The 14,420-nt window shown below is 35.2% G+C and overlaps 1 protein-coding gene across 1 annotated transcript in view; it reads left to right on the top strand.

Moving 5' to 3' along the window:
• The window catches only part of COL21A1 (collagen type XXI alpha 1 chain), an 88,752-nt gene that overhangs the window by 52,832 nt on the left and 21,500 nt on the right, over positions 1 to 14,420 (top strand). Inside the window, exon 17 of the mRNA XM_056488623.1 lies at positions 2,082 to 2,135. Coding sequence (XP_056344598.1) covers positions 2,082 to 2,135 — 54 coding nt within the window. The remainder of the gene's footprint in view (positions 1 to 2,081; positions 2,136 to 14,420) is intronic.

Genomic DNA, 14,420 nt, shown 5'->3' with positions numbered 1-14,420 from the left:
GTGATCATTAGAGATTGTTTATACTTTATCTCCCTTATCCTTTTGTGTTTCTCTAACCCTATGATTCTATTAAAGAGATTTATATACAAGCATACATTGGAGAACATAATTGAAGGGAGCTACAGGAAAATTAGGGGAAAGTACCTTCAGTTGGATTAATGTTTTTGTATGTGTTTTTATTCTCTTCACTATGCAGTGCTGTTCATATCTAATGTAGAACAGTTTTTCAAGTCAACTAAGTATGTGTCTACTGTAAGAAAGGCAAGAGATTCTGATATTTTAATAATAATGAAATTATCTAGGGCTGCTCAAGATTAATGTTACTTCAGTTTCCAAAAATGCAAGTGTACTTCTGAGTGCAATTGTCTGAATTGATATTGCTGTAGTTGTAGATCTGGATCTTCTGTTTTGTGACCATTCTTGTCTAGTGCAGCTGGGGATGTAGCTGGCATATCTGTGACAGCTGCTGCAGCAGGGACGTATTTAGAGACCCAAAACCTCCCAGGCAGCAGCTGTCAATGAGGTGGATCCAGGGTAATGCCAGTGGAGTCTGGAGAGTAATGCAGCTCAGAGAAGGCAGAATTGTAGCTATCAGTTTAGTTGTGCACATAAAAAGCCCCTGGTGCATTGAAAAGTGTTAGTGTCCAAAACATCCTCAGGGAGCTGAAAAATATGACATAAGTCCTATGGAAAGCCAGTGGGAGTACCATTTGGTATCTTTAATATGACCAAATCTCTGTGTGTGGGCAGTGGAATTCAATTCCTGGTATCTGGTCAGCTGAATTAATCCTCCATCAATTGTCCAGACTACACCTCTGTTATATATGATATGAGCTTGGTTACCTTCAGGAATTTATTTCAAATTAATCCTCTCTTATTTTACAGATATATATGTGTGTGTGTGTGTGTATATTTGTACACACACACACACACAGATATCATTGCTAAATTGGAGGAGAATTCCTTTTCTGGTACTTCAGAATGTAGGAAAAAATTAGGTATTAGATTTTTTTCTTCTCTGCTATTTGATAACATGAACGGGTAATAGACATGGTTAATATTGACATAAAATTTTAACTGTCACTGGTGGCACTTTAGAGTGAAGCATTGTATTGCTAAAACATGAATTTGGAGAGTACTTTCATATGTTTTATGCTTGTTAGCAATATACAGAGAATTCAGCATATTGTGTGAATGTGTGTACATTTAAACTGAAAGACGTTTTCTGGACTATTTTCCTTATTATTGTAGTACCAAAAATATGACGTGCTCATTAGGTTTTATTAATTTTACAATATAATAGTTAATAGAAGCCGTATTTTTCATTCAAGCATTTAGTTACCCCGACTTCAACATCTGCTTGCTATAAAACATTGCTTCATTCTGGGTCTATAGTCAAATTCAGAACAGTAACAAACAGGCTGTCTTTGAAGGAAATTTCTGTTGGAGCTTTCCTGGTTTTTTACAATATTCATTTTGGGAAAGAATGTGAAAAAAAAAATGGCTTGAAACCCAGATGCTACCCATTGTTGCTTCAAGTCCAGCTTTTATAATTCTAAGTTAATTAGTGCCAGATTATTTTATATGTATGTGTGTATATCTATCTACATCTATATCTTTGCCTTTTTAAATGTGATTTTATTTCTGGAATTATTCAAATTTTCAGAATACTTTAGTATCATACATACTTCGATAAATATTTGATCATTTGTGGTACTGCTGTATTATGAACTACTTTGAAATATTTTTTCATACTGTTGTTTATACTAACAGTTAAACAGTAACAGTCTGTTAATGTTTTATGCATTTTTTTCTACCAGGAATTGCTGTTCTGAGTGAAAAGAAAATTTTCTCTCATCCCTTTTTGCAACCTGTTTGATAGCTGTCAGACACAATATGAGGGTATATTGATTGATGACACTTCTTGCTGTGTCATAAACTGTTAAGAGATCTTTCTTTGGTGAAGTCTCAATGTGTATTGGCTGAAATTTTACTTAGATTAAAAATATTATTTACTATTTAAAATAATTATTTTATTATGCAAATAACATTGTTTTCTTAAGACTTTTTTTATTTTAAAGGGAGAAGTTGGGCAGCCTGGATCTCCAGGCCTAGAAGGACCTCGAGGAGAGCCAGTAAGTGATTAAAGTGATATGTTTATCCTTCTGTAGTGATCTGTTAGTTTTGTTGGGTTTTATATTTTGCTTTTTTAGTTAATAGCTGTTATACTTCATGTTTAAACTATGTTGATTTGGATTGGTTGATATGTCCATTTTTTAAAAAGTTCTATTTTTTTCCGGTGCTCAGCTTTAAATTTGATTTAATTAAAAGAAATAAACAGGCCCTTAAAGTCAAAGATGCCTTCAAAGAAAATATTCTTTACCATACTGCTGTTATATATACTGATATATGTGTATATATATATATATATACATGGTGTATATGTATATAGTATAAAACTTGCATCTTGCATCATATTGTCTGCATCTCTGTTCTTCTTGCTTAGCTGGGAACCATGCTGCTTCATTTTTGCTTTGCTTGTCTCCAAAGGTATTGGGCAGCTCATTTTATCTCCTCTCAATATCTGATAGCTGGGCTTGTCCTCCTTGTGTCCTGGTTTGGCTCTTCCAGGCCAGCAGAGTGCTTGAAGCAGAGGAGCCAAGGTAGCAGCTTGGAGTGCTGAGAGACAGCCAGCAGTCTTCAAACCATCAGCAGCTCTTCTGCAGGCCAAGAGCAGTAAACAGAGCTCAGCTGGTGGAGCACTGCCTTACAGATGAATTACTTTCTGAATTACATTTTGAATTGTAAGATAAAGAGATACAGCTTTATACAGTCAGAAATTTCATGGTTTTGAATATAATGGGAGGTAGTCTGACATAAATGATACTGAAATCTGATAGAAAGTTTTCATTATGAGGAGTTGGAAATAACACTTCCAGCTGAAAAATTTTGGAATTTTTTCATTTAAATTTTTTATCTATTCAAACCTTCTAAAACATTTTGAGTAGACTGCATAACACTGAAAAATCATGGCCAAGAGACTTTCTTCACACCTATCTGACTTAAATGAAAAACACACATTTATTTTTTCCTCTTTTTCTGCCCAAAATAACTTGAGGTGTTTTAACCTTTTACAATCTGTGGTGTCTTCATATGTAAGAAAGACTGAAAGTGAATGTTAATTAAATATCATAAAATACAATTGAAGGAATTTTGGTATATTGTAGGTTGGTACACCATAACAAATGTGTTGAGATAAAAATGAGTTCTGTTACTGTCCCTAGCTTTGTTTTGTCTCTTCTTTTTCAGAAAAGAAATATTAGTAGGTCATTGTGATTTTTTAAAAAATTAATCTAAGAAACGGAAGGGAAAGGGCGTTTCTGACCTAGAGACAACTAAATATTTAATGCTTTAACAGCTCTCCTTCTAGTGTGATGGCATTTGTTAAGTATGAACTGTATATACTAATGAAATATATTTTTGTTTAAAGTTAATATAAATGCTTCATAATGTAACATTTTAAACAGTAATGTAAACTCGCCACTAGAGTCCCATAATTTTGCTTTAAAGGGAAATGAAGTGCTAGATTTAAAACATTAAAAGTACTAAGAAGTCTTTTAAAATCACTGCAAAATACTATAGAAGGAGACTTCCAAAATATAAACAACTACAAAAAAATTTAAACAATCCTAATAGAGCAAGCTGAATTGCATTATATGCTTCATTTATAATCAGTGGAGGTTCTGACCACAAAATTCCCTAATGGTGACCTTGAGGCAATGTAATCATCCCTGCTCCTCTGCTGATTTAGCAGCATCCTGCATGAGCAAACACAGTGCTCCCATCTGTTTAGGGCCTGGAGGAGGAGCAAAGAGTAGAGTTCAGTGCAGAAATGTTGTGATGAAGGTGTTGTTGGGGTTTTGGAAAGTGAAAGCTATGCTCAGCTGTGAGATATATGGGTTCCTCTCTTCAATTAAAGGGTAACTGGCTTTCACCTGTTGGAAAGTGAGCTGGATTTTGGGTGCTGTGAGTGATGTCTTGTGCAACTTACTGCTTGTGTTGTTTCTGTTGTTCCCCCAGTGTGAATTTGAAATATAATGTGTAAGCACCTTCTGTCAGCTCCCCTGCTGTGGAATTCAGTGTAAACTGCTCTGGTGGGATATTCGTACAGTTAGGGCACTGATGTGGAAGAGAGGGATTGAACTGTGCTGTGCCATCCCTGGGACAGCCAAATGGGCAGCCTAAGTACAAGACAAGCCTTGGATGACACAGTTGAAGCTGGATGCCTTTATATCATTAACCAGCTGGCCCTGGGACAGCTCAGCATGTTGTGTGGATACCCCACCCACAAAACATACATGCAGACAGCCTTTATTTCTTTCATTCAGCCACATTAGTGTTAGACATGGCTTAATTTGTTAAGTTGATGATTTAAAAAATAGTCATCTTATGATCCCTCTTGCATTAGCAAATAAAAAGAACATGGTTTTGAAATGAATGCATCTTGAGACAGCATCTTAGGAGTGACTGTCTAGAATGGAGAGTGCAGGTGGGCTCCCATTGCCTTCAGCCTTTGAGATATGTGGTTATGTTTTGGACAGAACACCTTCTGGTATATTATTACTCTTACTAATCCCCAAAGTTACAAACAGAAAAAGTAGGTTGTGAAAATAAGTAAATAATTTCAAAAGATGTGCTTGGATTTCCCTCAGTAACTATTTGGAGCTTCAGTTTACCAGACTCTCCCAGTTCTACCCACTCTGTGGAAAAACATGTGACAGTATGGACAGAATAATTTAGGATTTGGTAAAGGTAGTAACCAAGCTAATTTTCCTGATGGCAAAAACAGGCCATGCTGTCACTTAAGTAGTTCAAGGGCTAGTCATCTGTCTAGCTGATGACAGGCTGTTTTGATAAATACATTTTTTTGAGGGACCAAAAGTCTATAGAATAAATCAAGATTTATTTGAGCTTAATTTCAGCCTGACTGTCCTTTTTAACATAGGTGGGGTTTTTCAGAGTTGGGTTTCAGTGGAAGCTCCTTGTGTTTGCAATTATGCAGATGGGAACTCTGCAGTGAGTGCTTGTGGGTAAAGCTGGCAGGACATTTATAGCACTCTTCTAGGCCTAGCATATGCTCTCCTGCCACAAGTAATATGTCTGAGCATTTGCAACTGCTCATGTTTACTCTCCAGAAATCATATTTTTCAGAAATACATCTGCAAACACTTAAAATGGTAGAGTTTTGTTTCAATATTTAGGTCACATCACAAGACCTCAGATGTGGCCTCATTTGTGCCAGGGATAGAAGCATAATGTGACTTTCAGCTTCTGATTCCCTGTTATACCTATGCTCCTGATTTGTGTATTGATCTTGCATAACTCCACCAGGAATGCCAGATATAGATCAATGCATTCTCTGAAAAAAAATGTGTGTTTCATGCTAGGCAATGGTAGCAGAATTCTTTTTGAAGCATGTTCAAAGTACTCAAGGAACAACAGAAGTTGTATTGTCTTTATAATGCAGAAATCCTGAAAACAAACTGATATAGCCAGATATCCTGTATGTTTGGAAAGCAGATACAAAGTTAATGTAACTACTGCATCTAATAGCTCTCTTGCTATTGACAGAAACAGGAAAAAAGGAAAAAACAATCTTGACTTAGTAATATAGTATTATGCAAAGTTTGGGGGTTTTTTGTTACTATTATTTTCCTCTCTGTGTCACGTAATGTTTTGCTTGATGCTCCTGTTGTTAATATTATGTTGGTTTGTACCAATTTTAGGTACTAAGATGCCATTTACTCAACATGTGTATCTTGTATTTGCATTTACACATTGAGTTATAAAGTACTTAAGATAAAAGCAAACCTAAAAACTCTATTGTATATCTGTGCAGTAGGCCTTGTGAAAAAATTACTTTCTGAAAGTGTTACTTTATTTTTTATCCACTTAGTCTGATTATTGTATTTCTGCTTTTAGTCTCTTCATAGTTTAAAACATGAAGATCCTGTTGTGTTTCCAGTGTTAAAAAGATCATGTGTTGTATGAATTTATTACTTGTGGAAATATTCCATAAAACACTAAATACTCTTTCAGATTTTATATCACCTTAAATTTGGCCCTGCTATGAAGTTGCACTCTTTGTTAGTAGTCTGTAAAGAAGAAATTATTTCCTGTCAGTTTTTAAAGAGGAAAGTGATCAGGGCACTCAACAAAGTGATTGGTATGAGTCTATCAAAAGTTTTAGTTTCTGATCTGATATTCATTCTTTTGTACTAGTCTGAGATGCCTTGATAGTAGGACCTGAGCTCTGATGGCCTGCTTTCCAAAGGTGTCATCATTGCAGTCATAAGGGATGTAAAGACTAACATTTTCTCTGCAAATGATGTTTTGTGGGTCTCAAAAGAACACCTAATTATTTTTGAAAATTTTGACTTCTATCTGTAAATTAAAAAAAAATAGTTATTTGGGTGGGATGATTTTTTAATACATAAATAGCTGATAATGATGATTTTTGTAGGCATTTGCCATGCATCATTACTTCTTTACAAGTAGGTTTGGTTAGTTAAATGAACTTTTTGTTATTGCTTTTTTATTCCTTCTTCCAATGTTTAGATTATTGAAGTAGATAGGGCAGAGTTTTCCTGATGACATTCTGGGTGCTTGAGCTATGTAACAGATGTTGTTAGTTTTGTTCTCACTCGAGAAGGGGGGAGATGGCAGCTTTGACCACAATAATTTGTTAATTACAGTAATAATTGTAGTGCTGTAAGCTCAAACACCCTGTTTAGACTGAATGCAGGCTTTTCTGTCAAATATAACTTCTAGGTAGCCATATGGATTTTGAGCAGACTTTATTTTCAACCTAGGCTATCTTCATTCTGACTGACAAGTTATCTTAACTAAATTCATTCCATACTATAATTACAGAAGAGTTAATTGCTGTTAAGAAGAAAATATGAGAATAGTGCTGTAATGAAACAGGTAATTAAAACACTTCTAGAACTTCAGGCCAACAGATCTGAATTACTTTATTATTCCCAGCTGGCAAAGATGATACAAGACGTGACAGCATAGTTGCTGATCCAGAGAGTATTGAAGTCAATGGAAAGATTCCCATTGAATTCAGCCTGGACTGTGGCCACAATAAATGCTGTATTAAACTTGGACCCACTAACCTAATGCAGCTTGAAAAACAATGACTGCTTTTCTAAGTTGTAAAGCTAACATTTGTCTCCCAACTAATTCACACTTTCTGCCTTTTCATAATGATTTCTAGTTTTTAAATTTATTTCCTCATACAATGCAATTACATAAATATATTAATTTGCTAATTATAATACCTTTTTTGTGCTTGTTTTGTCTACAAAGACATGGGAAAGTTGGGATGTTTTTTTTTTCAGCTAATGCCATTATAAATTCTATAATTTTGGAAAACCATGTAGAGAAGAGGTGGCATGCCCTGCTAACATTCCTTTAAGGCTGTTCTGAAAATGCAGTGTTCACAAAGGGAAATTCCTAAAAGTTGTAAGGAAATACGAAAGGAGCTCTAGTTGTAAACTCACTGTGGACATGAATGGCATATGCTATAATTTACTGTAAATGGTACTCAGAGCACTCTGTTTTCTGCTTGTATGCTCTAGTGATCTTTTTGTGATAATAATAATCTTTTTATGGCTATCCTGGCACTTTTTTACTAATTAAAATGCTGATACAAGTTAGACACCAGCATTCCTCCCCTACTGCTGGTGTTTTATGAACATAGAGATAGAAATATCTCTAGCAAAAGTGTTTTAACTATTTAAAATCTTTCTTCTGACTTCATGAACTATGTTCTAATAAACAGGTGCTTATAATTTGTTAAAATCTCTCTTAATTGATTAATATTTTATAAAGTGAGAATGAGTGTTAAAGCAGTATGATTCTTAATTGTACTGCAGTGAGCACTTGAAGGTGCAGCTTTGTTAAAGAGTGCAGTAACTGACTTCTAAGCACAAAATTAGGGGTAGTGATGATTTATTTGTATTCCACGACTGATTCCAGTGAGCTAGACCTGTTTTTACACAAAAACACAGGCTCTTCTGAAGAGTCTCATTTCTTCTTTGCATTAAAATAATTTGGGGTATTTTTGAAGATTTTCATATAGAGACCTTAAGCTTGATATTTTTCATCTTGGTTATCGGTACTAGAAAGTAAGTTTTCATTGCCAAAGAAGGGCTTTGGCATAAGCTTCTTCTGTTTAGAATAAGACACATGTTGTTCCACCTGTGCTTTTCCCCCTGAGGGAATGATGATATGTAGCTTGAGCTGTCATGTTTTCATCTTGGTTGAGAGGGAGTATAGGGATCTGATTTGAAACTAAGAGTGAATCAGTTTGGTAGTATGGATGTATTCTTTACACGTCCAATATACTCTCTCATGATAATATTCCCCAAAAATACATATAAATGTTTCTCTATTTAAATGCTTGTGCATTTAGGAAATTGCAGACTGTGTTATACATGTGCTTACAAGCATCACTACCTTTTTTTCTCACTACCAGAGACTATATTTTCTTGGTATTAATATTGCAGAAGGTTTTTCTATAGAAATTGGGTTTTTTGTCATTTTAGCATTATAGCTGTGTAATATGATGGTGTGTTTTTAAGTGGGAAAACTTTAGTTTACCACAACTGATTATCACATTTCTGATGAATTATTTTTGTTTCTTTGGGCAAATGATGTACTGATACATTTCAGGTATATTACTTAACATACTGTTTCCTGGACTGAAAAAAAAGACATTCTAAAAAATCACTGGACTTGATCAAATGTAGATATTTCTAAAGCTGAATGGGCAAATCCAAACAACTTTAAATTGATCCTTTAAATTGATCTGATTTCTTTATCAGAAATTTCTTTGTTCTCAAGTATCAGTTAAAAGTGGGATTGTTGAATTGGCTTAAATTAAAGAATTAAATCAATATTGTGTGTGTGTGTGTTTGCCTGTAATTGGTTAGTTCAGCCTGCTGAAAATAACTAGTAAAGATCTTGGAAGTTAAATGGTACAATGGAATAAAATAAGTATACCTGAAGTGCTCAACATTCACTTCCTTTGACATGATATTTTAAGAAGGACTCATTTGCATTATTTTGGGTTCACCTGATGTCAGTAGTAATATCTAGAGCATTCCTGAATGTGTGTGCCAATTTCATTCAGCTAAGAAGGACTTTTCTGAAGGAGGAAAGACTTGAAGAGACTGATACATATTGTATATTGGGCTGGCATCTGACCTTTTAGTGACAGGAAAGTTGATGTTTATACTTCCAGTAATCATTGTTTCACATATGCTGATTAATCTTTAACGAACAACGATAATCTCCTTTTATTCTTGCCATACAATTTACTTCTTAACATTTTATGACTTAGGTAAATATCTGGTGGAATTTCCAGTGACTCTGAAAACCAAACAGAAACTATTCCCAGCTAATTGCTATTCTTAGAAACCAGACATAGAGAGTAGAGTATGAATGAGGAAGACACTCAGTTACAATGTGGCAGACATAAATATTTATTATTTCAGTTGATTTCATACACATTGCTGTTCTGTTCTATGCTTCACAAGATGTTAATGTAACTTATTTAACCACAAATTGAAAGAGATTTACCAAAAGGATGTTTGTCTTTCCTTCCTCTGATCCAATTTCAGCGGAGTATAACAGTGTAGTTAGTCATGCTTCTTCATCATGGGGGAAGCCAGAGAAAAAATTGTTGTACCTGAGTCCTCAGAAGGTCTGATTCCAGCCTCCTTGAGGTCAGGGTGGTGACACAAACACTCTAGCTGTATCTAGCTCTAAGTGCTGCATCTGGCATCTACAGCCTGCCTTCTGGGAATTACCCAGGATGGTTTTCATTTCACCTCATATAGTCAAGTATGAGTCTATATTTAGTCTATTTTATTGACATGATTTTTTCTACAGAGAAACTGATAGCTGCATTCAACTCATCATTAAATACATGTCTCAAATAGAAGGGGTCATTTTTGTTTTGACTGTCTTAGACAGTTTAGATATTTGGATCAATTTAAGTTATTTTAATTGAAGCCCTGCAGAAAATGCACAAGAGAAAAACAAACAAAGGACTTGTAGCAGGGCATCTTTGTTAGTTGTGTGTTCAAATGGTAGTTGGGCTGTCACATCTGTGTGACCTTCTTGATCAATAGCACTGCATTATTCCTGTCCACAAAGGGCTTTAAACATGAAATTGAGAAGCTGATACTCAAATCTCAGGCAGTCAAGTAAATATAGTTTTATAAAATTTGGGGAAATTTGGCGCAGTAGGTGTTTCCTTTTTTAAATTCTTCCATACTAAAATGACTGTGAATTGGAGCTATGGAAAGTCTTGTCAGAATACAGAATGTCAGTCTGGCATCTGATCTATAACTAAACAAAGCAAAACACCATGATCTTTATTCGGAGTGAATTTAAATCCATTTGCAAGATTTAACTAATATTTCTGCTAATATTATTAAACCATTTTAAAAAGCAACCTTTACCTCTTACTGTGCGAATTAGTTTTTGATAGAGTAGTTAGTTTTAGAAATTAAATTTAGCCTTAATGATTGCTGAGGGAGTCAAGGTGTGATTTTTTTTTTTTTTTTTTTTTTTTTTTTTTTTTTGTGCACTGGAAGGGTTTGTTCCCAGCCTTTGTTCCAATTTTTCTTAGCTATTTCTTAAACAGGTAAGAACTGCCAAACAGACTTGGACTAAAGGAATTGTCACACAACTTCTTCCCTGGGAATGGATAGGGGTATATAGAAAAAGATTTTTTTTTCACTTGTTATTTACTGCCAGAATCTCTCTGTTAGAGCTTTGGGACTTTCTTAGCCAAAAATGCAGACTGGCCCATCCTACTTAATAGCCAGCAATGGAGCAATTCGGTAGGAATTTTACAATCCCTTTTGGAACACAGTTTTACTGTTTTCTTTTGCTGTGTCCTGTGACCAATTTTGCAGAATCCACCATATTAAAAAAAAAAAAAAAAAAAAAAAAAAAAAAATAAAAAAGAAGAAAAAAAATTGTGATTTATTGTTAAACTTACTCACTGCTAATTTAACTGAGTGATTCCTTACTATGGGAAAGAAGTGTGGGTGAAAACTCTGTCCATCTGCATCAGAGTGCCATGTGGGGACAGAACACTGGTTCTGAGTTGGGTGTAAGGAGCAGAGTAGCTGTCAGTGCCCTTTGGGGAGGCTCTGCTCTCAGCCTGCCTTGTCTTATGTGTGCAAGGTGCTCAAGGACCCTCATAAGCTTTTCTCTGCAAGAAGACATGGTGGAGAAATTTTAAAGCATTTTGAAGGCTTGTAACTGCTGGAGCATCAGTGTGTTTAAATGCCAAACCGGGGTCAGTTTGTCAGTGTTTAGAAGTCTGTGAGATTTCTGACAGATTGAATGTTGATTTTCAGTCTCAGGCTGTTGCTGGCATGATAGACAGAGGGAGGACATCAAGGTGTCACCTGCAGGGCTGGGAGTTCAATTTTGTCTGCCCACCTTTGGATCCATGAAGATTTGGCAAGTCTGATGTTCTTATACTTTTGAGGGATGTTTACAAGAAACCAGAGTTATACTAGTTTCAGCCTGTGACAAGATGTACACAGTTTTCATTTTCTACTAGTGTTTCCAGCTTCAGGTTACAGATTTCCAAGGTCCGTGTTGTTGGCAGTGCAATAAGGGTCACTCTGTTCCACATTTAACATGTGTGTTTTATTGCCAATAACTGATTTGCCAAAAAAGTGTTTGAAAATTGTGGTCTTATAACTGCAAAGATCTTGGTAATGCTTTTTCCTTTCCTGAACTTAATTAAAAGCTGCTCTGCTGGACTGGTGGATAGTCATTGTGTCTGTGGGAATGCTTCTTTGTATGTAGCCCTTTTTTTTCTTTCATTAATTGAAGCTACTCAGTAGTAGCAGATTCTGCTTCATTGATTTTCTTTTCCAGTTTTATACATTATGCAAATTTGGTTTGTCTCTTTCATTCTATGAGGATTATTAAGGGTTTGCTATAATCCTTTAAAAAGTGTTTTGATTTTTGCATTTTCATCCAAATTATGGCTTGACTTATACTTTCTTGCATGTCTCCAGTAAATCTCTCATGTATCATCAAATAGGCTTTTTCAGGTAAGGATCAATAATCCATAAAGAGTTGTGTTTTCCAGGTGTTTAAAGGGATCATGAGAACATGTGGATAGATAGATATCTTTTGTGTATCTTGCTCCATTGCTGTGATTTATGTAAGACCCTTTAGAGTCTTCCCAGAATCAGAATTGCAGATTTCAGCGTGGAAGGAACCATTTGATTGAAACATAAATCAGAAAACTCATATATGCTAGAAAGACCATTTTTTTATCAGAAGAAAATAAGATAATAATGACAACTATACCAAAGTTCTCTACATCTACCTGGGGAATTGACTGCAAAGCAGTTTGCTCATAACAGAAGAGCTTTTGGAAATACTCTATAATTTCACATCTTCTGGAGAAGAGATAAAATTTTATGATTATGGATATGTTACCTGTAGACTAGAAATTCCTACTTTCCATAGGAAAAAGACTGCTTTCCATAGTAGAGTGTCCTGTCCTACCAGGCACTGAAGAAATGGGGAATATTAAAGACAGTAGCAGAAAGTAAAGAATAGAAATGAGCTAATATGTACTCATTTTAAGACTAAAATAGGTTTTGTTTTGTTCTAAAAAAAGTCTTCTGCTGTTTGCAAGCATAAAGTTAACCATGAGGAGGATGCAAATAATCCTGGTACTAGCTAGAAAAAGCAGGAAATATTTTCAGAAATGTGGCTTGTGTGTTAAGTAAAAATGCTTACATCTAGTTAAACTCTATATAAGGCCCCAGGCAATTTCCTTAATGGCTTTTTTTGTGGGGCTGCATGGAAGAAAGTCCATCTGTTTAATATAATCCAAAACAAAAATAGATACCTCATGATTAATGAAAACTACAATAAATTTTTTCCAGGGTTTGTGAAAACATTTTCCTCTTACAGTTAAATCCATTCTATTACACTTAAATCAATTTTATCTGCCAGATATTATCAAAGAATGGAAGATTTATTTGAATTGCTGAAAATGGAATAAAATAAAATATTTATACAGAATTTTGTAACTGTCATAATTGAGGTTCATCATCATAACAGAAACAAATTAATGCTTTTGGGTGTTCTGAAGTCCCAGCTGTGCAGGCTGCAGCCAAGGAAGTCTGCATCCAGGGATTTGGTTGCATACCAAGACGAGCTTCATTTTGCAATGATACTGAGGCAGAACTAGACATCAAGGTGTGTGGGATTTGGCTGCCTGGGCATGGTCACCAAGAGCCATTGGAGTTGTATGAGGACAACTGCAGTGTCTGGCATGCACAACACAGAGTGACATCTATTTCAAAGGGTAGATCTGCTATCCCAGAGCACTGTCAGTGACACTAGAGATTGCTTCAAGTATCTACAAGGCATTTGATTGTCACTTTAGGTCCTGGGGTTATCCTGCACAGCCTCCCCATCCCTAACCAGACCTTAGAAAGCTGACAGGCTTCTAGGTACACATAGGTGAGACAGGGTAGAAAATAAATGATTAAACAAGCAACAGAGGCTGAATGGAGAGTAAGGACAGCAGTCCTTACCCAGTCTCCAAAAATCTTGGTTAGCTGCCAGGCAGGTGCACAATGACATTAGTTTTAGGCACAAACTCAGCACTGTGTGATAAAACTGCAGTTGAGAATTTTTAGAATAAACATGATTTTAAACCAAGGAATTAGATTTCCTGGACTATCTCACTGGCTTTACTTTTCATGTGATTCTAGCACTTGCTGATTAAGGGTAAAATAATGAATAGTATTACAGGCTTTTATGGGGTAAGGGAAGACTTCCAATTTAAGGGAAAATTTCAAATAATGGAGGAAGGCAATGGAATGAAGTGAAGGTATTTGATGAAGTCACATTGATGATGGTGAAAGAACTGAGGCAGTACTTGCAATTAACTTAATTTTTAAATATGAAGAAATACTGAATAAACCTTACATGAAGCTTGATATAAAAGAAAAAGGAAAACAAATTAGCTGATTCAGAAGTATAGAAATTCTCCAACTAATACAAGGACAGAAAATAGTAAAGCACAATAGATGGTTTGATTTTTAGATATTCTGACTAGAAATGTAATGCTGCATTCTCTTGGTATTATAATTGCATATGTGGTATATACAAACCATTTAACATCCATGCATTTTCTGGAAAGACAGGAAAAAGAAACTTTAAGATTACAACTCCTTTTCATATTTTATATGAACAAAATGTGCTTGATAGCTTTGAAAAGGACATCCCCAAAGGCAGATTTTTTTTTCTATAGGCCAGTGAATCATGAACTATTCCACAGCATTGAT

The sequence above is a fragment of the Oenanthe melanoleuca genome, chromosome 3 (genome assembly GCF_029582105.1).
Source record: "Oenanthe melanoleuca isolate GR-GAL-2019-014 chromosome 3, OMel1.0, whole genome shotgun sequence".
Lineage (NCBI taxonomy): Eukaryota > Metazoa > Chordata > Aves > Passeriformes > Muscicapidae > Oenanthe > Oenanthe melanoleuca.
Note: the sequence above shows the minus strand (reverse complement) of the source record. Positions and strands in the feature narration are given on the sequence as shown.